At 36.4% G+C, this 26,969-nt stretch overlaps 3 protein-coding genes and 1 long non-coding RNA gene across 8 annotated transcripts in view; 1 reads left to right on the forward strand and 3 right to left on the reverse strand.

The window, feature by feature from the left end:
• Positions 1–428: 428 nt before the first annotated feature.
• Positions 429–7,689, reverse strand: LOC126374208 (uncharacterized). 2 transcript variants are annotated; one of them, XM_050020718.1, is made up of 4 exons: positions 7,396–7,689; positions 6,700–6,839; positions 5,418–5,653; positions 429–4,897 (listed from the first exon to the last, which is right to left on the reverse strand). In XM_050020718.1, exons 2-4 carry the CDS (start codon positions 6,799–6,801, stop codon positions 4,498–4,500), a joined length of 738 nt encoding a protein of 245 aa, XP_049876675.1. In that variant the 5' UTR covers positions 6,802–6,839; positions 7,396–7,689; the 3' UTR covers positions 429–4,497. The 2 variants fall into 2 exon arrangements, with proteins under 2 accessions (XP_049876675.1, XP_049876674.1); XM_050020717.1 differs by having other exon boundaries at positions 6,633–6,839.
• Positions 429–26,969, reverse strand: part of LOC126374251 (uncharacterized) — a 55,493-nt gene continuing 28,952 nt past the window's right edge. The window contains exon 2 of the long non-coding RNA XR_007567420.1: positions 429–1,708. This is a non-coding gene — a long non-coding RNA (uncharacterized LOC126374251). The remainder of the gene's footprint in view (positions 1,709–26,969) is intronic.
• On the reverse strand, positions 12,625–24,119 carry LOC126374202 (glycine N-acyltransferase-like protein 3). 4 transcript variants are annotated; one of them, XM_050020706.1, is made up of 4 exons: positions 17,053–17,350; positions 15,447–15,670; positions 14,748–14,989; positions 12,625–14,529 (listed from the first exon to the last, which is right to left on the reverse strand). In XM_050020706.1, the coding sequence occupies exons 2-4, from the start codon at positions 15,645–15,647 to the stop codon at positions 14,115–14,117; spliced, it is 858 nt and encodes a 285-aa protein (XP_049876663.1). In that variant the 5' UTR covers positions 15,648–15,670; positions 17,053–17,350; the 3' UTR covers positions 12,625–14,114. The 4 variants fall into 4 exon arrangements, with proteins under 4 accessions (XP_049876663.1, XP_049876665.1, XP_049876664.1 ...); XM_050020708.1 differs by lacking the exon at positions 17,053–17,350 and adding an exon at positions 16,365–16,705; XM_050020707.1 differs by lacking the exon at positions 17,053–17,350 and adding an exon at positions 18,491–18,579 and having other exon boundaries at positions 13,646–14,529.
• Positions 24,167–26,765, forward strand: LOC126374209 (uncharacterized). The gene is made up of 3 exons (XM_050020719.1): positions 24,167–24,367; positions 24,983–25,221; positions 26,357–26,765. Exons 1-3 carry the CDS (start codon positions 24,167–24,169, stop codon positions 26,748–26,750), a joined length of 834 nt encoding a protein of 277 aa, XP_049876676.1. The 3' UTR covers positions 26,751–26,765.

A 26,969-nucleotide genomic window follows, 5' to 3' on the forward strand; every position in this document is an offset into this window, starting at 1 on the left:
TATATTTAAATATGTTTATGTGTAATAGAGGGTATGCACCGTTCATCTTTGTTTTTAGGTATAAACGATGTCCCCTTGTTATAACACCCAGGCACAACACATCTTTACCCATTATACATTGTTTAAAGTTTACGCGGTTTTTATCATAATTAAAACACCTACTCCACTCCAATCTCATCAGTCATCCCGTGATCATGGCACTTGCAACAGTGTCGAAATATCGGGCGTCTCATATCCCTACTTTAAACGCGGTAAGAACCCGTTATTATTTGTTTTACCCATTATTATTCTGATCAAAATAAAGAGAAGTAATATAGGTAGTAACGTAATTCTGTACATACCTGCGGCACGCTGAGAGGTGAGGATATGGTATCCCGACGTGCCGGCAGAGTAGGGGAATGATTGGTGATAAAGTAGAAGCAACAGCAAGCAGTAGTAGTATAGTTTATTAAAAACACTTCACAAACTTAGTAACATAGTCACAAAAATAATAGTTCACAATATACACATTTCACAAAAGGAGGGCACTGAGGAGGGTTTCAGAGGGCACGGCCCTAAACAGTATAATACACTTGTTGTTTATATGAAGGTCAGGGATGCAGTGAGTCAAAAGTGAGTAAAATGAAAGGAAATGCGAATGGAATGGAATGAGAATTTCGTAATTTAAAATGATGATGGTCCGAACAAAAGGCCAGTATGTGCAGAGTTTGTACTCTGCTACATACCTATCTGATCCATATATCAAGTAACAATTATTATAATGTATAATTATGTACCTCGAGCAATGAGAAAATAGGTAATTATCACGTTAAATCTGATCTTTATTGTTTTTGGTGAACGTAGCCTGGAAAGTCTCTCGCTGCGTTCCGTTATCGACTATTATTTTGAAATTGTTGTTTAACAGCACTACTTAGTGTCGCTCGGTCGTCGTTCGCGCCAAGAAGTTGTTTTGACAACTCTGAACACGAGGCGAGTGACAGCGCATTGGCACATTTAAACCGGCTTTCAAAATGATAATGACGTTAGGACGCGATAATTATCGCGGTCTTCTTATTGACCTATAGAAGGCTTATGTTTATTTTTATTTATTTTTAAAGAACGTCTAGGGCCCTGTGCCGAGGTTTTTCTTGCAGCTTCTTTTCCCCGGCTATACAGGTTGTGAGAAGCTGCAGTAGTTTTAGGCGGATGAGACGTTCGTTATGTAAAAATTGACGATTCAAAGTGTAACTATGTTACCTACTGAATAAAGATATTGTGCCCTACATATATATATCTTAAAGTCCTTCCAGTAGCTTGATGAGGGCAACATAGAAAACAGGCGGATTTATAGAATCACAATATTTATTTTATGGCACGAAAAAACTTACACCATTTTATAACATTGAGTTTTTCTTAACTAACCATATAGACAATCCAAAAAACTATTATAGTATAAAAATATTTATGGTTGACTTGGTCATAAACAGATATTTTTGAATTTGAATTTGACTTTGGCTATAAAATCACAAAATCATTCACCAAACATCTATTAGACCCGATAGATACGAGTACACGAAGTTCGTCGACGTTATTTGTGGCGTCGCGAGTCTTACAACTATACCATACAACCGTAATGACCTCCAGCTCTGTGATCCAGTGGTTGAGCGTTGGGCTCACGATCCGGAGGTTTCGGGTTCGAATCCCGGTTATAACATTACAGGTTAATCACCTGATTGTCCGAAAGTAAGATGATCCGTGCTTCACTTTAGGCGCTTTACTGATGTAAGTTAGTAGTCGTTACAATACTTAAAATACATGAGCCGTGTCAGGGACCTTTGGCGACTCAATAATAACCCTGAGACCAGGGTTGATGAGGTTGGTAATCCACCTCACAACCCACATGATAGAAGAAGACCGTACCACAGTTGCAGATCGTAGATATCTCAGACATTGTTTCCCCGATTCCTGCATACACCTCCTAATTTTATTTTAAGTTATATCTGTCATTTTCTTATCCGCCGAAAAGGAAAGGGACGGATGATTGACAGCTCTTAATTTTAGGAAGAATGAGTAAATGAATAGATAACCCGGGCGAATCAAAAAGGTATCTCGCTGGTATGCAAACCGCTTGACGTGTGCTGTCAACTTAATTCTGTCGGGTTAGTGGCCAATGTAAAATTTTTAGACGGTTGTTTTAGATTTGTGCTTAAAATTGACGTGTGTTCCATAAATTTTATGCTTGTCGATTACGCGTCCATTTCCTTTTCGGCGGATAAGAAAATGACAGATATAACTTAAAATAAAATTAGATGGTATTTACAGGAATTAGCACCATTGTCTACAAAAGCTTACCCCCGTAATTCCAGTTGGGATAGACAAGGCGTAAGTGTGTTTCAAATATATACGTTTTCGTTGTATATGCAATGCCTTCCGATTGGCTATTGTAAGTACCTATATTAAGGTTATTAGGCATTGTTTGAGCTTGTTTAAAGTCACTTGATCTGATGAGACAACAATTGTAACGCTTGTCTTGTCACTAAGCAATTGAAGATTAAATTTACTCTTTATACAAGCACTGGCGTACTTATCTCGTGTTTGTATATTTACAAGTGGTTTTAAAGCATATTTTAAAGTTTCTTGTGACGTGGTACATTCACGTGTACAAAATATCACTCTTATTTCCCATTAGGGTAGGCAGAGACTCTAGCCATAGAGGCAGCCAATCAGCTCGCGACACCAAACACTTCAGGACCCCGATACCGACCCCGCCGGCGTGGTCGACGATTTCCCTCATTCAGCGCTTATCGCTATCGACCCACTAGGGTTGATTAATTCTTTCAAATATTTTTCCTCTCAGACGACGCCCTGAGCCGAAGTTCGCGCCCAACTGGGCACCCTTAGGCCTGTTGTCTTAAACGTTGTACTGGGTGAGAGCCTTCAGCGCTCCCCATTTGTCCGGCCAAGTAGTTAATGCCATCTGCGGAAAATCTACAATACGTCTAAAAAAAGGTAGGCAGAGACCACGGAATTGGGTATTTGACTGGGTCTAAGATAAATTATAAAATGCTTATAGATTAGCTTATGGGATGGGAGCCATCGGTACGGCAATGCAGGACGGAAGGGGCAAGTCACAGGTACTGTTACCGGGAACCTTGTTACATGACAGAGGGCAGCAGTAACTGTCAGTACTATTCAGAGACGGAGGACAAGTCTTAGTACGACTTTGAAATAGACTACTCTGGGCGCCATCCCACTCGCGTCAGACAGAGTACTGCGGGGCGGAAGGCAAGAGGAAAACCAGTGTTCTATTTCTCCCTAAAAAAGTAGCATGGACAATGCTACACTGACAAGAGCGTGGCTCTTAAATTAGTGATAATAAATCTATAAATAGAAGCCAGTATAAAATAACCAAAAATCAATCTTAATTAATTTTCGACTTATTTTTTAATTAAATGTATGATATATGTAACAATGAGTACGACGTTTGACCGCTTATCATATCATTGTTTTGTATAAATACGTTTAGGGTTCTCATCATAGTATTACCATAATCATAGTAGTCAAAAATGTTTGCCGATCACAATACAGATTGTTTCTTTGCAATTATTAGGAAGAGGTGTGCATCGCTATTGAGGCGCTTACGTTCCAGCTCAAACGGCATTCTGAGCGTGTTGACTGATAGGTGGGACTCCCTACTGCTGGGCCACTGGATGCGCTTACATACTGAAGTGGACTTGCAGATACCGGTGACCAGGCGGTGGGAACCTGCTTATTAGTAATGTGTACGTTTTCTTGTTGTTTATAATTGTCGAGCCGTGTCGTGTGTAAATGTTATTTTATTTTTATCGTTCTATTACTAACACTAGATTAAGTTGTTTATTGCTTGTTACTAACCACTATGGAACATGTCCGAAATAAACTCTTTTTATTTTTATTTTTTATTATTTTATTATTACTTAGCAATCATCATCATCATTGGCCACCGCATCTATCGTTGATGATTCTTGCAGCACTTGTGAGTATGGGTTCCCACAGCGCCGCCGATGACTATAGAGCCTTATAGCATTTTCTTGCCACACTGTTTCAACCACTATACTGAACCTACTACACTACTTATTTTTTCATTACTTAGCAATAGATTTCACAATATTCATCATAATATTAACATGTTAACTGTCATCAAATCAAATCAAATAAACTTTATTGCACAGAACTACATTTAAACAATCGGACATTAACACATGAATACAGTACAATTTGGGCGGCCTTATTGCTCTAGAGCAATTTCTTCAAGGCAACCACCAAAAGGAAATAAACATCGTACATGCTGTCTCTCTACTAACAATAACAATTATTTGTTACACCTACTTAGTGTATTTTTGTTTATTTTAATTGTATAACCTCTGCTATGAAAGAGCGGAGTTTTCTGGCACAGGCATTACTATGCTTAATAGGAAACTCCAGCTACTAGTCCTAAATGTACGCTATTGTTAATGCAAATATTTTTTTTATTTTATTTTATCTGTCTTCCGTGTCCAAAAAACACCAGTTGACGTAACCTTCCTTCGTAAAACCAAGTTTAGTGAATAAATTGAAGGAATTCACATTTCCTTTGACGACGAAACCGAAAGCATGTTTGTTGTCCCTTTTCATCTCATTACTGACTAACTTAACGACTATCTCTGCGTATCCCTTTCCTCTGTGGTCTTCTAGTGTGTAAAGATTGTTGAAGTTACCGACTTCGGTTATGAGCATCCAAGATACTAGTTGGTCTTTCAAGAAGAGTCCATAAGCGGAGTTAGCTCGGATCATCATTAGGACGTAATCTACTGCTCCAGCATAGCGGTGAGGCCACTTTGATTCCACCAGTTCTGCATGTTCTGGAGAAAGCCGTTTGAACTCCGTGCCAGGAGGAAGGCTGGAATAAATAAAAAAAGAGAGTCAGAAATACTTCTAAAAACTATATTTTATATTATGTTATTCACAGATAATCTGCAGTTATTGTATGTTGGGTTGACTAGATACCCATTTTGGTTATCAAATTTTTAATCACCTATTATTGAGCTACCAAAGGCACTTGGCACGACTCATGTAACGACTACGTACTTAATCAGTTAAGTACTTACCGGGACCAACGGCTTAACACGCCTTCCGATGCACGGATTATCTTAGTTTTAGACGATCCAGTGATCAGCCTGTAATTTCCTAAACAACCCAGGGCTCACAAAGTGATTTTTGTGATATGTCTCCACCGGGATTCGAACCCGATGCGTCTTTGGTCATAATGGAGCTTAAAATCATTGCTACTCATCATCCCCCTAGCATATTGCTTTTTTAGATAAATTGTGTCGATGTGGCCATTTTAACCCCCCTGATTCTGTGTACGGCAAGCATTAATGTTTTTTGCATTCATGTCGTAATACTTTTTCCTCGTTTACCTGACTTCAAACGGAGGCTTTTCGTCATCCAATATAAATCTATCGGTGTATATAGGAGTGAACTTCTTTCCGAAATGATTAGCGAGTCTCTGCAGCATATCGAAGATGTGCGGAGGAGCAACGGGCACAAATAGCCGCTGATATGCCCAGTTCACAAGTTTAGTATTCTTGAGAGCTTCTTCCAATTTACTCGTATCATCTTGAGGACATTGGATGAATACCTCGTAGAATGAGTCCTAAAAAGAAAAAAAGTTAAAACATATCTTATGTACATCTTGTTTTATAAATTTCCATTTGTTCAGACGCGGAAACAGACATTCAATTGTTAGTTTCAAAACATTCTAAAATAGAATTCTAATTTTGATTTTGATTTATTCTAATTTTCTTATTTTGATTTTCTTATATTTTTTTGTGGATAGGATGTACCTATTTTATAACTTGACCCAATGAAGGACTTTCCAGGCTACATCAGATTTAACGTGATAATTACCTATTTTCTCATTACTCGGGTACATAATTATTCGAAAAAAATAAAAAATATACGGTCGAATTGAGAACCTCCTTCTTTTTTGAAGTCGGTAAAAATACAATGTAATGGCTGAGGTATATATAAAAATAATTGTTGCTTGATATTTTGATCAGATACGTATAGAAATATGCTGGGTGGCAGATTGTGCCTGGGCGTAATAACAAGGGCCATCATTTATACCTATAAACAAAGATAAAAGGTGCATTATGTCTGTTCTCTTTCTCTTTATTTAAGAGCTGCGCTCTTGTTGTGTGGTAATCTCCTAACTAAAGTGGAGTAATCTCCTTCATTACTCCATAGATAGGGCGTGTAGAACGGTGATTGCCTCAATCGCCTTCCGTTCCGCAGTACACCGACTAATTTCTCAATCGGTAATGTTCTAGCTAGAGCCCTACCAGAATCCATTTCCTCGGCCTCCAACCAGTACTGATACCGCTGCTGCCCGGCATCAGGGGTGCGCTTTTGAAGTGCGTTTTTGTATATGTCTGTTATTCATGAAATTAGAAGGTTAAATGAAAACAAAACTGTACAGCGCCATCTACAGTTGTTTTGGGGAACTTAGCTTGGAAAGTCCCGCATTGGAATACTATTGCAAGGATATTATATCAATCCCGATAAAGGATTTGGCTCAAATGACACTAATTACTTTAGCGGAGTTATATAACGGAGGAATATAGTTTAAATACCTTTATATTGAGTGCAGCCATCCCATTCCGGACGTCTCCAAAAGGACAATAAACTTTAAATCCATACCCAAATCCATTGGCCTCCCATTCCTTCTGGGTTTTCAAAGCGCAGTATCCTGATATACTTCGCGGCCAGTCGCTTTTGAATTCTTCTTCTAAGGAGTGCCATTTCTCCATCGGTAAGAATACTAGAGGATCATTCTCCATCTGGGAATGAGAAGAAGTATGAGCCATTGTATTTTGCCACTTTTTGCAACGATGAAAGCGCGAGTTAGCTTCAACGGCTATTGAAAATATTTGTATTGATCGATTATGTCATGATGCAGCATCGATGTTGTTACATACATACACACATAAATAAATTCACGCTTATTTCCCATCGGGATAAGCAGACTATTTTTTTTTATGGAATTTGATATTATGGAATAGATGCTGTTGAAATAAAATAACTAAAACAGCTTTCTTTTTTGACGCGACATATTGTACATTTTCCGCACATGGCATTAACTACTTGGCCGGACAAATGGGGAGCGCTGAGAACTCTCACCCAGTACAAATTTGAAAGCTTGGTGAGGTATGGGTACTTAGTTTATCTTGCGATGCGCGTACCTCTGGCTACCCCAGTTGGGGTATAGACGAGAGTTTATGTGATATGATTTTGTTAATTCATTGATTGGAACCTCGAATGTTGGGAAAATTTGGTTCAAGATGTTACGACCACTTTGTACAAAAAAATTAGGAGAAAATAATAAAAATAACTTACCTTGGAAATAACACGTTCAGTCACAAAGTGTGCAAACAATGGTAGACATAAACCACTGCACAATTTAAAACTCACTTGATAACACGCTCAATGCATGTATTTATGATTATTTACACTATCCCTTATCTCTGTAATATTTATGAACTAAGTATATACTTTTATAAATGCCACTAATTATGAGAGTAAGTAGTATTTCAGCGATACAGTATTTGTCATTTTTTATCGGAATTTCCGATAGAAGCGACAGTCTCTTTGCGCGTGCGCATGACAGATGACACCATTTCATCTGGCACAATGTACTTCTTGTTCACAAGTCACACACAACGAATGTAGCAGAGAACGTATGTTATGCGTTTATTACACGCAATGTTTATTTAAAGTGAAGGGACGGTGTCTGACAATCTAGAATCTATATACTGGGTGTTAGTGACATCGTAACGAATACTGAGGGGGATGATTCAGACCATGATTCTGAGTTAATATCAAGTGGAATTTTCCGTCCGTTACACCCCGTACAAGTATTATGCAGGTGTAGCCATACAAATAGGTATGGGTGTTAGTGACACCGTAACAAATACTGAGGGGGATGATTCAGACCATGATTCTGAGGTAACATCAAGTGGAATTTCAATTAATTAAAAAAAACACTGAAATTTTCATGAATTTTCCGACAGGAAATTCCACTTAATATTAACTCAGAATCTTGGTCTGAAGCATCCTCCTCATTATTTGTTACGGTGTCACTAACACCTGTAAGTATATGAAAAAAATGAATTTGAGAACGGCTGAGCCGATTTGGCTAATTTTAATTTTGAAATATTCAGGAAGGTTTAAACGGCAATAAAATATGGAACGTATTTGAAACGAACCGTTGAAATGAACGTACTGTAAAAGGGTGAAACGAAGTTGACGGGGTCATCAAGTTTTAAATAAAATTAATCCAAATTGTTGCCTCAGGTATTTTTATACTTACTGGGAAACTCCCACACCTCGTTGATTTACTTAATGTGTTATTAAAAAAATATATTTTAATAATAAATATTTAATCTACTGTTTAGGTATTTATTAAGCAGATATATATATAGAAGCAGTACATCAGTTAGGCTACGGTACAGCAACGTACAACTTTTTTATTTAATGAATATTAGAAAGATCAACAGGTACAAACTTACCGATTAATATAAAAATTAGCAACACAGTGGTGTAAATTCCCATACACACCGTCTAATTTTATTTTAAGCTATACCTGTCATTTTCTTATCTGCTGAAAATGAATGGGAGGGGTAATCGACAGGCATAAAATTTATGGAATGCACGTCAATTTTAAACGGATATTTACCACCCCGAAAACCATCCCAAACCCTCTCAAAATTTTATATTGGCCAACAACCCGTCAGAATTAAGTTGACAGCAGACATCAAACGGGTTACATACCAACTATTTTATTTATTTTATTTTATTTATTTATTTCAAAAATTTAGTACACACAGTGATTATGCTAACTAGCATCGTTAAACCATGGTTTGTGTCGATGCTAGGTATCTACGATGTCCGTCTTACATTATACATAGATAAGTAGGTAACAAAAACTTGTGGGTAAGCAATAGGTAAACAAACATTTTATGCAGTTTGTGTCTCGGCTACGTATCGCAGAGCGCAAGCAAGTGATATGATAACTACATAGTTACAATTGTACCTATAAAACTTATGCCTACTGGCCGATGTGCATAGCAACACGGTAATGGTGGTGGCTGCGCTCACTGCTAAGCCGGACCCTCCCGCCTTCACCTCAGCCGCCGCGTACTCGGAACCGATATACAGGGAGGCCCAGATAATGTTAACTAGATACGTACCTACTTATTTTTAAATTATGTGGATATTTTAATTTTATTATTAATTATTTATTATTATTTAACCTGAAAAACTACATTTATATTTATTCTAGTAATATTGTTTATATTTTGTAGCAATTATATAAATAGTTTATTTATCTTTGTGTATTTTGTTGGTATAATATGTGTTATTTATATAAGTTATTGTTTTGATACTCTAGTTGTTTTAACAGTTCATTTTTTAATGTAATAGATAAGTTGTTTTTGTTTATTTTTAATTTAGCATGATTAGGTAGTTTATTTATTAGGTCTGTAAGATATATTCGGATGTTCTTCTGCCATAATAATTGGTGTGATGCTCTGTCGCGGGGCCACCACCTCCAATTCAGTTGAAAACGATATAGATTACTGTACGTACCATGTACATAGTGTACGTGAAAAGATTTTATGTGTACGTGCTATAATTAGAAAGAAAACAACAAATTAAAGTGGCTTCGCTGGAGAGCATACTCCCCAGCGGAGCCACTCAGTTTGCATACTTCGAGATGTTTTCTTCCTGTAAATTGAAGTATAGTTTGATGTACGTACTACGTACATAGTGTACGTGAAAAGATTTTATGTGTACGTGCTATAATTAGAAAGAAAACAACAAATTAAAGTGGCTTCGCTGGAGAGCATACTCCCCAGCGGAGCCACTCAGTTTGCATACTTCGAGATGTTTTCTTCCTGTAAATTGTAGTATAGTTTGATGTACGTACTACGTACATAGTGTACGTGAAAAGATTTTATGTGTACGTGCTATAATTAGAAAGAAAACAACAAATTAAAGTGGCTTCGCTGCAGAGCATACTCCCCAGCGGAGCCACTCAGTATGAGTACTTCTAATGATTTCTCTCTCTAATTTTAAATACAAATTGATGTACGGACGCTGCTTTGGGTGTACGTTTAGAAATAATAGTAAATAGTCTCATGATTTCGTTATAATCTTCGTTATAACTCTGGATCCTATATTCTTGTTTAAATAGTGATGCGCCGAATATTCGGTTGGTATTTGATATCCGGTACCAAAATTGAATATTCAGTATGCTATTTGGGTGTCGTCGCATATGTACAGAATTATATTAATAAAAGAAGGATATTTCTAGGAATCATTACAATCTTAAATAAAACTAGAGTATATACGCATTTCCTGGATAAGCATGTATTATGTTACTTTTCACTTTTGACTGCAAAAAAATATTTAACACTGGTTTTGATCTGTGATCGGTTATGAGAGACTGTAACATAAATATTGTCATCAGTAAGTAATAAAATCATTGTTACTCAAGCTAATAAAAAACATTATTTTATGTTTATTTTTAAAATTAACAATTACTTATATAAAAAAATAACGAGTGAACATATATTATTAAATGGGACGGAATGACAATTTCTTGCTTGCCGCAAGAAACTTTGAGGGTCATGTCGTCATAACATTCCCACTTTGCATTACGGCGGCGGCAGTGCTGAATTACATAATGACCTAATCCTTCTGATTTGTTCCCAACAAACTTTACTACTGCTCCTAATACAAAAAAAAAATGCCGCAGATGGCATTAACTACTTGACCGGAAACAAAAAACTTGTCTGATGGCAACAATTCAACCAAAAAAAACGATGTCTGATGTCTGTCAATGTCTGACAAAGTTTTTTGTAAATCCAGTTCAAAAAATATTATTTATGATTTAATAATTCAAATAGCTTTTCCCTACAATCGAATTTGAATATCCGGTTATTTGAATGATCATTTATTTATAATTCATATTTGCCCATCACTAACTGTGGTTACTGTGACGGATCGGTACGGCACTGACAATTTATGTCAAATCTGTCATAGATACACGGCCGGAAATGTTCATACAAAAAAATTGTACCATAGCGGAAACGTACCGAGTTTAGAAAATGACAGCTACTTCACCCCTCTCCTACTTCATTTCACCCCTCTGCGATCCTCCGCCATCTTGGGACAATCTTAGGTTAGGATATAAACATAGACACAAGGGCAAGCGCTGCCCGCCCGGCGTCCTAACCAAACAAAATCCAAAATCAATCATTGTTTCATTGTAGTTTTATAAATGTAAGTGATCGAGTGAAATTTGCGTTGAATAAATTCCGTACTTAGCCTCTCAACTAGAAAACTGTGATATCCATACAGTATGAGTGTAAGATAAGTAAGCGAAAAGACGAAAAGACGCTATATTTCACCAGTTTCCCAAAAGTGAACTAGGAAGAACTCTAGAAGTGCAGAAGTTACAGTGTTTGTATGATGACAATTTGCGAAGGCTTAGGACTACTGGGAACAATTGTGTTTGCCATGCGGATTGCACAAAGACATTTTTATTAAAAACTTTCCGGGTCTCTCAAGATTAGCAGTGTTATTATAAACAAAATATTAAAGGGTACAGATGTCTCTAGATTAGAGAGTTTAGAGGAAAGTTTGCCATTAATGCAAAAAGGCATATTTAAAATAATAATAATAAAGCTTTATTTCAGAAAAAAATCCATAAAATATAAAACAAAATTAAAAAATAAAATGTTATACAAATAAACTGCAGTCTTTTTTTTATCAACCTTGTCATCAAAATTTAAAGTAATCTAAATAATTTAAAGCTATCACTACTGCCACGCCGAGCCATATCATTACCATGGCAACCCCACAATTATTTTTGCGTGTGGCAATATAATTTTACATGTCAAATCAAGTGTCATACTCTAAATTCTGAGGCTCTTTGTTTTGTATGAGAGACGTTCGTCTGAAATAGGTTCTCTTAGTAGTTTGTGCATAGATAAAAAGTTTTCGCAAGGAGATTGTTTCTTAAAATCTTCAGCGCTTCAAGTTTTGTTCATGCCGTCATATACACTTTAATTTGTTGTTTTCTTTCTAATTATAACACGTACACATAAAATCTTTTCACGTACACTATGTACGTAGTACGTACATCAAACTATACTTCAATTTACAGGAAGAAAACATCTCGAAGTATGCAAACTGAGTGGCTCCGCTGGAGAGCATACTCCCCAGCGAAGCCACTTTAATTTGTTGTTTTCTTTCTAATTATAGCACGTACACATAAAATCTTTTCACGTACACTATATACGTAGTACGTACATCAAACTATACTTCAATTTACAGGAAGAAAACATCTCGAAGTATGCAAACTGAGTGGCTCCGCTGGGGAGTATGCTCTCCAGCGAAGCCACTTTAATTTGTTGTTTTCTTTCTAATTATAGCACGTACACATAAAATCTTTTTACGTACACTATGTACATGGTACGTACAGTAATCTATATCGTTTTCAACTGAATTGGAGGTGGTGGCCCCGCGACAGAGCATCACACAATAATTGTTATAACGGGGCTTAGTTAGTATTTTATTTGTGACTTGTCGTGTTATCTTAGTATGTGTTGTTGGATGCTGTATTTCTGTTCTAAAGTACTGTTCGGCGAGCATATTCAATTTAAATTTGTCATGAACTGGTAAAATTTTATTGTACATAAAGATCTCATTATAGCTTTTTAATTGATTTTTGATGTTATTTGGTGTAATTAATTTTAAGATTCTTACCTGTAGCCTATATATTTGGTCAAGGTAAGATTTAAAGGTCCGTCCGTAGCTGCTGAGGCCATATGATATGATGCTTTCAGCCAAAGCTTTGTACATAGTCAGCATTAGTGTGTAGGGTATTCTATTTTTGATTATGTAGAATTTTCCCAGTATTGCCCGTAACTTAGTACATACCTTATTAATGTGATTACTCCAATTAAATCTATTATCAATTACAAGGCCAAGGTATGTCTGTTCAGGTACTTGTTGTAATGTTCTACATTGACATAATGTTTTATTAGAGGAACTGAGGTGTAGGCAATCATGGCTGTGGACTTTGATTTCCACTTTGCCTGCGGTTTTATTGTAGCTTGAGTGTATGTGCACTAATTTAGTCTTCTCAGCATTAAGAACCAGACCGGCGTCATGAGACCATTGACAAACTCTATCAAAATCCTCTTGTAATTTTTGCATTGCAACATTGAGATTTGAATCAGCTGATACCATACATGTATCGTCTGCATATTGGTAAATTCCGCAGCTATGTACAATATTATTTATGTCATTGACATATGCCAGATAGTGCAACGGTCCTAGCACCGAGCCCTGGGCTGTACCCTCTGTAACATTGACGGCATCGCTGAGCGAGTCACCTATCTTAACCTTATAAGATCTGTTTGCAAGATAACTTTTGCACCACTCCAATAGTTGGCCTCTAACTCCACTGTCCTCTAAGTTATCTAGAAGTATATCGTGTCTTAATGTATCGAACGCTTTACTGTAATCTATAAATATAAGTAATATGTGTCTTTTGTTATTAAGGTAACTAGATACCTATTTGGTCGGCCCGGCTTATTTATACATTATAAAATAAACAGGTGTCAATCATCCGTCACTTTTTTTTCGGCGGTTAAGAAAATGACAGATGCAATTTAAAGATGGTGTCTATAGGAAATAGCGCTAGAATATTGCACTTAAAGTAGACAGATACATTTGTAAATGCAAAAGGAAGCATTATTGATAATTTTGATTTATTAAGAAGAGAAGTGTGTCAGGATCGAAGTAAATGCAATTCCATAGTCGTTGCTTATCCCGGTGGGAAATAGGCATGAGTATAAGATGTACTTATGTCTTCTTCTTCCTCTAATGCTTTTGACCCATGTTGGGATCTGGGGCTCGAATAACAGTTTTTCACTCCTCGTGATTTTTTGCAGCTTCGGTAGCTTACTCCCATGACAAGCCGAGAGTTTTTATTTCTCGTATGTATGTATTCTCGTTTTTGTACATGTATTAGATATGATGTATTAACATTTATTCGTATTTACTACCACCCAGTAATCATATCCAACATCTTGGAATCCCAGTTTTCTGAACAAATTCTGGGCTCTTTCATTGCTATCCACCGTGTACGCCAAAACATGGTGACCTTTCTCCAGAAGGTCATTTGCGGCGTATTTTGTCACCAATTCTGAGTATCCTTTCCTTCTATGTTCTTCTAAGCAGTACAGATGAGTCAAGGAACCATGATCGCCTACGGTTACCCAGGCTAATGGTGTTTCTGAGGTTTCCCCTTCAGATGAATACAGGACATAAGTCATATCATTCCTCAGCAGAGTATCGAAAAACTGGCAGGTCCCGTCACCGTGGAACATCCAGGTTTTATCCACGATTTCTAAGTGTTTGGGCTTCAAAGGACCAATGTTGGTGTTTGGGGGAAGTCTGTAAAAAATCGTAAGTTTACTGAAGTTACGAGAGTATTTTGAATTTGGAAAGAAATTATATCGACGTGGCAAACGAAGGGCTAGGACATCTTTAAAAGCTTAAAAAATAGTAGCCAAAAATAAAAAGCCTTAACCAGCATAACATACTACAACATAATAAGTTGATCAATGCAAATTAAAGCATATTGTTTTAGTTGAGATTTTAAATAACCTTACATTATATCATCGAATTTCTTCGAATTGTTTCTCAAAATATGTTTGTAGGCTATAGTATCTTTGCCATAATAGACATTAATTCCCAGTTCATTTTTTATTTTCTCCAAACACTGAATCGTGGCATCATTAGCAGATGGAACCATTATATTTCTATTCCAATTTATAAGCTTCGTGGTGAGTAGCGCGTTTTGTATTTGTGCAACGTCTTCTAACGGTTGTATCATTATTTGGTAGTATTCTTGCTGAAAAGGAAATAAGTCTTGTTTAGAAGTTCTTACTGACTAAAGTCTAAAGAATCTATAGACTAAAGTTTAAAAGATTAGATTTTCTTTACATTTATTCATTTGATCCTAAATGTCGGGAAAGTTCGGTTCAAGATCTAACGCCCATTTTATACAATATTATAAAGAATTTCTATTCCTTTGATGATCTTTGTAATACTTTTATTTAAGATGCTTTGTAATTTAATAGGTACAAGGCGTTAGTGACATTGTAACGAAAAGTTTGAGGGATGATTCAGACCATAATTCTGAGTTGATTAAGTGGATTTTCCATCGAAAATGTATGGAATTGAAAATTATTAAAAAACACACTAAATCATGGTTTGAATCATCCCCCTCAGATTTCGTTAAGATGTCACTAACACTCTGTATAAACAAGTAATTTAATATAATAAACTATAACTTATAAGGAACTCACACGTAGCGATATTCCAATCATACCATTGTGTAATTTTCCTTCTGGACAATACACTTTGAATTCAAAGGCGTCTTTGAGATTGGGTTTTATGAGATGCATGTTTAAAATGCAATAAGCCACAGCCCCGTCTGGCCATCTGTCTGCATATAAGGCTTCGAGCGCTGGCCATGACTCTCTTGGGATTTCTACTAGAGGTTCCATGTTGAAAATTGCCCAGACTTTACCTAAAATATACAAGTTTTGCTAGGTAAAATCTACCAAAAGGGTAACACGTTACACTTTTAACACTTGGTGCATTAATGGAGTCATCATCATCAGCCCATTAACGTCCCCACTGCTGGGGCACGGGCTTTCCCTATGGATGGATAGGGAGAACGGGCCTTAAACCATCACGCGGGCCCAGTGCGGATTGATGGTTATTAACGACTGCCAATGCAGCCGGGACCAACGGCTTAACGTGCCTTCCGAATCACGGAGGAGCTCGAGATGAAAACTTTTTTTTTGTGGTCACCCATCCTATGACCGGCCTTTGCGAAAGTTGCTTAACTTCAACAATCGCAGACCGAGCGCATTTATCGCTGATAGATATTAATAGAGTCACATTTTGCTAATTTAAATAAGATACTTATTAATGAAGTTCGAAATACCAAACATTTTCCTATATTAAACTCATATAAACTCGTTAAAACTGTATTTAGGGAGGTATGTGACCTAACAGGTAATTAGGCTGGCTTTTTTTTCGAGTTGGAAGGCCATATGGACATTCACTTGAAGACAAAAATCGAATCATGGAATCTTATTTCTGCAATAAATATTCTTTACGGTAACCATGTGTAATACCATAATTATTTGAGAATCAAAATGTGATCTTAATAATTTTGAGCAATGATATGTTGCTAATTGTAAATACACACCTACCTGAATACGTGAGCAAGACGTTAGTAGAAGTATCCTGTCAAAATGCTGATATATTATCCAGTGTGTAGATAACAAAATGATATTAGACAAGATTCAGTAAGTGATGTTTACGAAATCAAATGCCAGTTTTATAAACAACAGAACAAACTATCTATTGTGCATGAGTGTATTGTACAGGGTGTTAGTGACATCGTAACGAATACTGAGGGAGATGATTCAAGCTATGTTTCTGAGTTAGTACCAAGTGGAATTTTCCGCCGCACAAGATTTTCAATTCTATACTTTTGCGATGGAAACTTCCATTTGATATTAACTCAGAATAATTAGATGAATCACCCCAAATACTGAGGATGATTAGACCATAATCCTGAGTTGATATCAAGTAATATTTTCTGACGGAAAATTAATGAAAATTTTAGTGCTTTTTAAATTATATCAACTCAGAATCATGGTCAGAATTATCCCTCAAAGTTTTCGTCACGATATCACTAACACCCTGTATAGTGTTTGTTATATAGTTAAAGTAGGATACATTTTCTAACACTACATTAATTGTGCATTAAGGTACCTATACCTTACCTATTATATTTTACTGATAACAATGTTATAATGATAATTTATGTCATAACATAATAGTAGCATAGACGTTATTAATTGGAAAGAAAAATTAATAGAATAATTTACTTACAATTTAGCTAAAGGTGAGCGAACGAGACGCGTTGACAGATGAGTGCAAAATGGCTAACTAACACAGAGTACTTTCTAACTAACAAAAGTTTCCACTTTGTATCGCTAGAGGGCTTGTAAAGTACCTAGGACTCATGGAGTATAAATTTATTTTGCTTGTATTGTTTGTGATACCAATGATGATGGATGGTTTGGCTTCCGGCTGAGAGCGGGCGGCAAAATGAACTAAATGACAATAAGTACTGGAGATACAGGTCGCCAGGGCCAACCTACTCTCGAACGCACCGGCTAAGGGCACACATTAACACACATTATTATTGTGTTAGTGTGACTTTATCAACTGACATTATTTAGCTATTCAGTGGCGAAGCAGCGCTGTGGCACTTGACAAACATAATTATAATAATAATAAAAAAATATATATTATTTGCTTTTATGTTATTATTACAGATTTATTCAATGTAATTTATAATTGTATACTATTATTGCATTTATAATAATTATTATTATGGATTCATTTAATGTAATTTAATTTAATTAAGTATACAGAAATGTAATGTTATTTTATCTTTTAGCGTATAGGTATTTTATCAAGTACTGTTATGTTAAAATATTATTTATGTAAATAAATAAATAATATTGATTCAAAAATTGTCGAGACTTCAAAAAAATATGTAAAATTATAAATTTTCTTTCGTTTACTTGCTCTGTCTACTCCATTAGAGATTACAAGCATGTGTTTAGAACCGAAACATATCCTTAGATATATCAGTTTTATTTTATCTGAGCAGTACAGTTACAGCACAGTTAGGTACCTATACTGTGTCTGGGAGTGTATAGAGAAAGTAGGTTGGAAGCGGCCAGTGGCCCACTTCCAGTGCTGTTCTCGCATAATTTGATATGTGGATTGCTCTGTGATATCATCGGGTAGCATTCTACATAGCTATACGTTTACGTACGTTGGTACTTACGTTTTTATGAATATGTAGGTATGTTAAATCTAAAAAAAAAATATTATAATTTCTCGCCACATAGCGCATTAGCATGCTCTATGTTAATTTGCATAAATAAACAATAAATTGTAATAAAATAAAATATCATATTTAATTTATTTTGCATTTTATACTTTGAAACAATGAGAGATTTTGTAGGCCACATTCCTCTAACACAATACAGATGACGCTGTAAAATATTTCCCGGAGGAAATACTAGAACCTAACCTTCTAATTTTATGGATAGCAGACAATAAATTATGACCCCCCTTTTTATTATACCCAGGCACAATTGCATCTTCCATCCATTATTATTCAGATCTAAATGAGAAGGAGCAATATAGGTAGCAACACAATTCTATACATATTGGTGATCCAAATATCAAGCAACAATTAGTTTTGTATAAAAAAAAAAAAAAAAAATTATTTCTTTAACAGAGATGGTACATAATAATATTTGCAGTTGTGACCTCCTAGTAAGTGTAAAACACCTGTGTCAGAAGGTCACGCTCCTCCATATCCATAAGTACTTGTTGGTACCAAAAGCCTGAAGTATACCTACATCGTATTATAAGTAAACAATAAAGAAAAATAAATATGAAAACAAACGTTTGTGTGTGTGTGTGTGTGTGTGTGTGTGTGTGTGTATGTATGTGTCAAGGACACTAATTAGGTCCTCTACACTAATACTAATTAGGGATAAGTTTTGTATATGCTTCTGCTATTTAGTTTTATTTTGGAAAATTATGTACCCGAGTAATGAGAAAATAGGTAATTATCACATTAAAGCTGTACAACTCCATCTATATTGTTTTTGGAGAACGTATTCTGGAAACTTTCTCATTCTTTGGTCTGGTTTGGTGAAATTAAGGTCACAGCTCATGTATCATAGAATAATATCGTCACTGGAAAGGCAACTTTACGTAAGCGCCAAAAGGCCATTTCGAGAAAAAGCCGTTTAAAGTTTCATTTTTTCGTTTTTTTATCATAACTTTTTACCCAATTATCCAATTTAGATGATCTCAATGCAAGGTTACATTGTTTTTTAATTTTCTATGTCCAGCACTACATATCATAACAGTTGGATTGCTATTTTAGGATATAGTGGCGCTTACGTAAAAATGACTTCAGTTTACAGTAAAGCAAATTTACTTAACCGCCATCTGGTTAAAATATTATTTGGAAGCAAAATTACTTACTGCTCTTACGACAATGCATACGAGAACGACAATATTTCTTTAAATATAATAATACTGTAATGTTTGCGGAGTAAAAGTTACTGTAACGACTTTTACACATCTGCTTTCATTATGTGAAAATTGCCTAAAAAGTGATCGATTGATTATGTCAGTTCACCAAAGATTCTTTAAAGTAAGTTTTTGTAATATCTTACATGGGTAAAAAGACGTAAGAGACAAATAATTATTCTTAATACCTCCTTAAATTACTTATTACTTCAATAAATTTATAAAAATAGCTATTAAAATACTGAAGTGCCAGAAATAAAGTTTCATAAAATATAAATAATAGCGTACAACCCGTTATCTGTTTGTAAAAGTTTCTTTTTAACACTTTCAAAGACAGAACGTATACGGACGTTCCGATTCCAAGGTGTCATACTACCTATTATGAACCACCAATGACCCATGGTCTCTGTCCGTGAAAGGGTTAAACGGTTTTATTTAGCTAAACCCGTACGGTATATTTGTATCAAAATTAGATATTGCAATTTAAGTACCTTCCTGTTGTCAGATTGATCTGAAATTTGGCACGCACCTTTAATTCCGATGTCAATACAATAAAATATAATAAAACATTATAAATCTAAGATGGCAGCCGGTACATAATGGCGGATTTCATATTTTTCCAAACCCCCTCAATATGGGTATCAAATGAAATAGCTACACAAGTAGAATACTGTGATTATGTCAAAATTTAAAATCCAAGATGGCCGCCGTTCTAAAATAGCGGACTAGGTACATATTTTTCCACAACCCCCTCAATATGGGTATCAAATGATAGGACTACACTAGTAGAATACTGTCATTATGTCAAAATTTCAAATCCAAGATGGACGATATTACAAAATGACTGAAGGATGTTGCCCTTAATTTTGTCATTGGCATCCACCGTCCATAATATGCAGGGCAGCACAGTGGATCGCTGGGTAATGATGCCGCTGACGAACTGGCAAGGAGAGGATCAGACACCAGGGTATTTGGACCCGAACCAATCCTGCCGATACCTTTTAGTCAGTTACGCTCGTGGGTAAGGGACCATACCCAGCAACTACACAACGACAGATGGGCACAGCTGCCCACATGCAGACAGTCGAAGGATATCATGTCTATGATATCCAATTCACACGCCGACTGCTTCGCTTAAACCGCAATGACCTCCGAATAGTAGTGGGCAGTATAACGGGTCACTGCCCACTCAACAAGCACCTATTTAACTTAGGGATAACGGACAGCCCACTTTGCAGAGGCTGTCTGGACGCAGAAGAAACTGCCCCCCATGTAATCCTGGAATGCACGGGAGTGTCAGCACAACGGGTAAAAATCCTCAAAGGAATGGGGTCGCTCCGCGAAGCCTGTGAAATCCCCAGGAGGCTTCTGAGCTTCTGGAAGGAGATAGATTGGCTTACGTAGTCAACAATTACACGCATAATGGGCCTTAGAGTCTAAATGCGGAAAACAGAGCCCACTAACATAACATAACATATGCAGGGCAGCACAGTCGACCATGCAGTAGTATATTTGGGCTCAAAATTGTATGAATTAGGACAAGCATACGTGGCTCTAAGTCTAGTCAAGTCTCTGGAAGGGTCAAGTCTTTTTAATTCCTCAATAATTTCTAATTCCTCAATAATTCCCCTTATTGTTTTTCAGAGCATTTACCGCGAAGTTTAATACACTTTTCCATTCGCTCGAACCAGGTATTATTTAACATTTATTCCACTCCAAAGTAGAGGTGTTCAAAATGGCTGACTTGAAAGCGTTGGCCGCTTCTTCACCGCACTAGAACCTTTGACCGCGAAGAGTTTCTTTTTTAATTTTAGGAAATGTGAAGAAATCATTGGAGCTTAGGTCAGGACTGTATGGAGGATGGTCAAGAATTTCTACGTTTTCCTGCTTCAAATAATCGTTTGACGAGCGGTGTGTGAGCTTGCGTTGTCATGGTGCAGCATCTTGCACCCCTGCGCATCATCATGCGTCGCTTTGGGTTAGATTTTCGAAGTTCGACGATGACTTGTGGTAAACAAATTGTGGTATACCAATCCGCATTAACCGTCCTACGATCTTCAAGTGCAATTGTCGCAACATGACCGATTTTCTCCACGAAGGTAGCCACCATCTTCTTTGAAGTGCTTCGAGAGCGAACAACTTTAGTCGGCTTTGACTCGTTTTGGAAGACCCAAACTGTGGATTGTTGTTTGGAATCAGGATAATAGCATAAATCCAAGATTCGTTACCACTGATGATGTCGTACACGTGATTTGACTCTCCTCGGTTGAACCTCTGAAGAGTTTTCTTACACCATCTGACGCGGGCTACCTTATGATCGTCAGAAAATGCGGGATGCAACGGCAAACTAGTTTTCTCACACCAAGTGCCTCATGCAATATCGTTTAAATGGTTGTCCCTGAAATGCCTAATAACGCCTCTATTCTCGGTATGTCACATGACGATTTTTGACGATTAGTTGTCTCACAGCAACGATATTATCTTCAGTGAAGGCGGATGTCCACGCTCGAATTCTAAATACCAGCGTTCGATGATTCGCAGACATGGCACTTCATCGTGGAATAGAGATTTTAACTGTTTGAAACACTGAAGTCGCGGTAGGCCTCTTCGAAAGTTATAGAAAATTTTTCTTTGTAAGATTCATTTTCGGACGTGACCTGACAGATTCAAACCAACGCTGTGACTAAACAATTGCATTAATCCTAATGCTTTCAATTGTTTTGATATTCGAAATTCCAACAAATTTGAATTTTGAGTTCTCGATTCAAAATTGGCGCTAAATATGCAAACGACAGAACTTAAAAAGTATAACAAAGTCGCTTTTTCTGTCCCTATATCCCTATGTACGCTTAAATCTTTAAAATTGCGCAACGGATTTTGATGCAATTTTCTTTAGTAGATAGAGTGATTCAAGAGGAAAGTTTATAGGTATATATAATAATAACATCCAATAAATAGTGTAGAAATACTGTTATTTTTGAGGATTTTATGTGATGTCGTAAATAATTTCATTTTTCCTCAGCATTGCATCCGAGCGAAGCCGGGCGGGTCGCTAATAAATTATAAAATCAATTCTAAAATAGTTTTACTTTTAGATCTATTGTTAAAAAATAACTTCCTGGGAAACTTACTGCTAGCCCACAAACTTGCTTAATAACAGCATAAAAATGCGAAGTCAAATTTACGTACACGCCTTACTTATTCTAAATACTGTAAGTCAAAATTACTTATTCGCCATTCACTGCATAAAAATGCTAAGACATTTTTTCTTATACGCCTTACTTATTTTAAAAGCTGTAAATAAAAATGACTTATACATAGTCCATTTTTTATTTTCAGTAGTCCAAAATTACTAATAAAATGATACTTTTCAAACTATAGAATGCCAAATTTACTTAAAGTTAATATGTAGTTATTATATAGGAACACAATATTACTTATACACCAGTCACGAAAAAAACACCAAAATCTTGTCGTTTAAGAAACTGGAATTGAAAAAAGTCAACTATTTTTAAATTTACGTAAGCGCCAAAAAAGTGCTCGTATCGCAATGCTACCCAGACAGATCGACGCAGAATGAAACGCTGATTCCGAATATATAAAAAACCCAAAATACCTATTTTGGCGCTTACGTAATTTTGCCTTTCCAGTGACGATATAATATAGTGTCTTACAAATAAGTCTTCCTTTTTTTTATTTTTGACGTGACTTATTGTAGATTTGCCGCAGATGGCATTAACTACTTGGCCGGACAAATGGGGAGCTGAAGGCTCTCACCCGGTACAACGTTTGAGACAACAGGCCTGAGGGTGCCCAGTTAGGCGCGAACCTTGGCTCAGGGCGTTGTCTGAGAGAAAAAATATTTGAAAGAATTAATCAACCCTAGTGGGTCGATAGCGATAAGCGCTGATTGAGGGAAATCGTCGACCACGCCGGCGGGGTCGGTATCGGGGTCCTGAAGTGTTTGGTGTCGCGAGCTGATTGGCTGCCTCTATGGCTAGAGTAATCGGGTCATCGGGATCGTATATTACATCCTTCAAATAAGTCTTCCTAATTCCTCATGCATGCATGACAAAGTTCATACAGAATTTGATTTGATGGACACTAAAAAAGTAACAGCGCCATCTAGCCACGCGTAATAGAAGTACGTCATGAAGTGGCTTGCTAAAGATGGAACGTGCGTGACAAAGTTCAGAGTAGAGTTAAAAAAATATTGTTGTTTATAGAAAGGCGTCCAAAACGTTGGAATATTATTGAATTTATAGAACTAAAGGAACCTACGTAACAACAGGTACATTTTCTCAAGAGTAGCTTAGTTCGACTTCAAGTTTTCAACTCGATCTTACTTATAAAATGCACTTACCTACCTACCTAATTTTTGACAACGAATACGTTTATTTGTTAATTGTGTTACAAATGGTAAATAAATAGGTACGTACTTTTGAAGTTACAATATTCACTAAATATATTTGACTATAGATAATAATTATTTTTTCGAATTACGGCAACACTCCATTTATCACACGGCCAATCACGGAAAAATTAAGTGTAAATTCCTTAGTTTGATAATAATTTGTTCTTTTTGTTCATATACTTACAGAACTCACTTGTCTATGTTTTTATTTAACAAAACAGTGACATATAGCGAGTTTATCATTGCAATGAAAATAAACTTATCTGTTAATTATAGGTACTTTTCCTTACCTGAATATTGTTTGATTTCACAAAATCATAATACGCCAACCAACCAATGGGTTTGATTCATGTGTAATATCACTAATCAAAAATCAACACTTTTCTTCGTATATACCTGTGCCTAGTAGCTTTATAGTAAAAAGAAAAAAGTGTAAAGAAATATTTTGAGGTTATATTTACAATGGAGCCACTTGTTGAGCTACCAATTTCAAAATGGCCGGCGTTGCAAGAGAAGTTAAAGAGACTGTGGCCTCTCAACGTGGCCGGTTATTACGCGCTATATTTGAACTTGAATTATCCGGGAGTTAGAGAGGCGTTTCAGTTCAAAGTGTACTGTCCTTATGGAGATATGGACAATGGATTTGTGTCTATCAATGTAAAGGTGAGTACCTACTTAACTGAGTTTTTTAGGTGAGCGTGTTTCAGATAGTTGTGTTAATTGACATACATAAACTTTCGACCGCCTGGTGACAGGTATTAGCCCGCCAACTATGAGTAACGGCCTTCATGGTCCTGGGTTTGATTCCCAGGAACACGTTTAACAAAAATGCCATTGTAAGAATGTGCTTGGTTTGGTCACAGCATTGCAGGCGGAAATGTCCTGATTGTCCAAAAAATAAGATGATTCTTATGCTTTGTAATTTATGATAAGTAATCGGTACATGAGCCATGTCAGGGGTCTTTGGTGGGTCAACAGTACCTATAAATAGCTCTCAAAACACATCTCGTCTCTTTCTTAAACAGATATCTGTCCTGCTATCATTTAATACAAGCTACGTTCTTCTCTCGTGTTGGTAAAAGACGCGTTGGAAGTTGTCAAACGAAAATTACAGCCACTTTTAGAATATGCGATTGAAAAGTTCGAAAATAAGTCTTGTCTCTTTCGTACTTATGGGTACAGCTAAGTAGGTACGAAAGGCACGAGAGATTATGTCAGTCTAGTCATGCTACTTCAAAAGGTACGTATATGCTTATTGACATAACTCTTTGTTTACAGAACGACTCCCAAGACTGCATTCTATTCTCAACAACACAAGACACGAGTAAACTTCAAGAAGCTTTAGTAAACACTAAATTGATAGACTGGAGGAAGAAAGTGTGCGTTGACCTGGTTTCTTCGCTTATATTGAAGGCTTTAGAGAACATTCGACCTCGTGTAATGTTCTCTTGCTATGATGTCGGGTTGGTAATGACATATTTCTTGGATCGGAAGACGAAACCATTTGATGATGTTGAGTAAGTACTGAAATACTTCCTAGTGACTTCTCTATATAGGATGGAGGTTTTCAAACGAAAATTGCAGCCACTTTTACAATATGCGTTTGAAAAGTTCGAAAGTTATAAGTGTGGGTTGTGAGGTGGATTACTAACCTCATCAACTATGCTGTCAGGGTTACTATTGAGCCGCTAAAGGCCCCTGACATATATATACAAGGCAATAACAAATGCGGGAAAAGCGATGCACCTATCAAAGCGTCTATTTTATTAAACATATTAAAATTCTTCTGAGCTGTCAGAATTTTCAGTTTTATAAATTATCACATAGAAGGTCGGATTTTCGTTGTTTATTAAAATTCACATTCTAGTGCCTTGATTACTATGAGATTTTAGTTTTTTTTTATAGCACTCACCCGTTCTTAGGGACTCTCACAAAAAATATATAAGTAATTATTTATCTTTCTATATTACTATAGATTTTATCATATTTACAAAACATAAATTGACCTTATCTATTCAGTCATTGTAATTACACTTCCATACAAATCTGAAATTTGTGTCAGCGCGTATTATGCAAAAGAATTTTGGTCTGCTTTTAGCTTACAATAGCACATATTTTCAAATAGTTTTTGACCTTTAGACCTCCCCGTCGCTATGAGTAAATTGATTCCGGAATCAACGTTGCATACCGTCCCCAAAATAGGCAGCCAATAGATTATGAACCGTAAAGCCATAAGATCCAGTTAAATCCTATCCGACCAATTTAGTTTGCATTTACAGTAAATTGGTTTACATTCCTGGGCTTATGGTGAACAGAGCAATTTCACCGGAGCAAAGAATTTGCTTGCACGTTAGTATGTTAGAAAGAATGTGTTCATTTGGGTGTTTTATGTGTACTCATGTAGGTACCGAAAAAATTATATTCTTGAGGGCGTAATTTTAAATGACCTTTGCCGCTGCTACACACTTGATTGCTGTTTTCAAGTGACGAATCCCAAATTGACGAAAGTTCCCAAATACGTTGTTAGAAGCTTACACTTTTTAAATCGCGCAAATTAAATAGTCAGTGGGACCTAACGGCAATGCGCGGGAAATGTTTCTGGGATTCTTTGGGACTTTTTCGGGTCATGTTTGAACTTGTTATGTATTCCAGGTATCCGCCCGGCACCTATCTGGCACCAGTGAAGCAACACCACATTGAACGGATAGACAGCGTTTGGCCCTACCGATATTCAGGTTCAAAATTCTACTTCTCAACTCTATCTTCAAACGGATTATCTTACGGTTTATTTTCGAAATCCGACGAATTGATGGCTTGGCTATTTTTGAATGAGTATAATTTTCTGTTACATTTATACTGCGAAGAAGGATATAGGAGGAAAGGATACGCGGAGTATGTTATGAAGTATGTCGTAAATGAGCAATTGAAAGCGGGTAATGATGTTTACGCTTATGTCGTGGAGGGTAATGACAAACCTCGGAGGTTGTTTGAGAAACTCGGGTTTGTAGACGTCGATAAAGGTGCGTATATTTATGTACAGAAATGATATATAAAACAGAAATGTGTACTTAATAATAAATACTATATTTACAATACAATACAATGCAAAACTCATTATTTCACTTAAAATGTAAACAAAAATATCTCTCTTTATTTAAGAGCTGCGCTCTTGATGGTGGAGTAATCGCCATTCCTCTCTTCTTCCCGCCAAAACCTTCACCTCCTGATACGACACGACCTGCACCTTCTCTTTTATTTGTTTCAC

The sequence above is a fragment of the Pectinophora gossypiella genome, chromosome 17, assembly GCF_024362695.1.
Source record: "Pectinophora gossypiella chromosome 17, ilPecGoss1.1, whole genome shotgun sequence".
In the NCBI taxonomy this organism is placed as follows: Eukaryota; Metazoa; Arthropoda; class Insecta; order Lepidoptera; family Gelechiidae; genus Pectinophora; species Pectinophora gossypiella.

Excerpts from the sequence above, each read along its gene's own strand:
- LOC126374208 (XM_050020717.1), bottom strand. The coding sequence starts at position 6,839 with ATGGAGAATGATCCTCTAGTATTCTTACCGATGGAGAAATGGCACTCC. Across the intron at positions 5,654-6,632 it reads TGGCTGCACTCAATATAAAG|GACTCATTCTACGAGGTATT; the intron begins GTATTTAAACTA and ends TTTTCTTTTTAG. Across the intron at positions 4,898-5,417 it reads AAGCCTCCGTTTGAAGTCAG|CCTTCCTCCTGGCACGGAGT; the intron begins GTAAACGAGGAA and ends TATTTATTCCAG.
- LOC126374202 (XM_050020706.1), bottom strand. The coding sequence starts at position 15,647 with ATGGAACCTCTAGTAGAAATCCCAAGAGAGTCATGGCCAGCGCTCGAA. Across the intron at positions 14,990-15,446 it reads TGATTGGAATATCGCTACGT|CAAGAATACTACCAAATAAT; the intron begins GTGAGTTCCTTA and ends TTTCCTTTTCAG. Across the intron at positions 14,530-14,747 it reads AAGAAATTCGATGATATAAT|ACTTCCCCCAAACACCAACA; the intron begins GTAAGGTTATTT and ends GATTTTTTACAG.
- LOC126374209 (XM_050020719.1), top strand. The coding sequence starts at position 24,167 with ATGGAGCCACTTGTTGAGCTACCAATTTCAAAATGGCCGGCGTTGCAA. Across the intron at positions 24,368-24,982 it reads TTGTGTCTATCAATGTAAAG|AACGACTCCCAAGACTGCAT; the intron begins GTGAGTACCTAC and ends CTTTGTTTACAG. Across the intron at positions 25,222-26,356 it reads AAACCATTTGATGATGTTGA|GTATCCGCCCGGCACCTATC; the intron begins GTAAGTACTGAA and ends TATGTATTCCAG.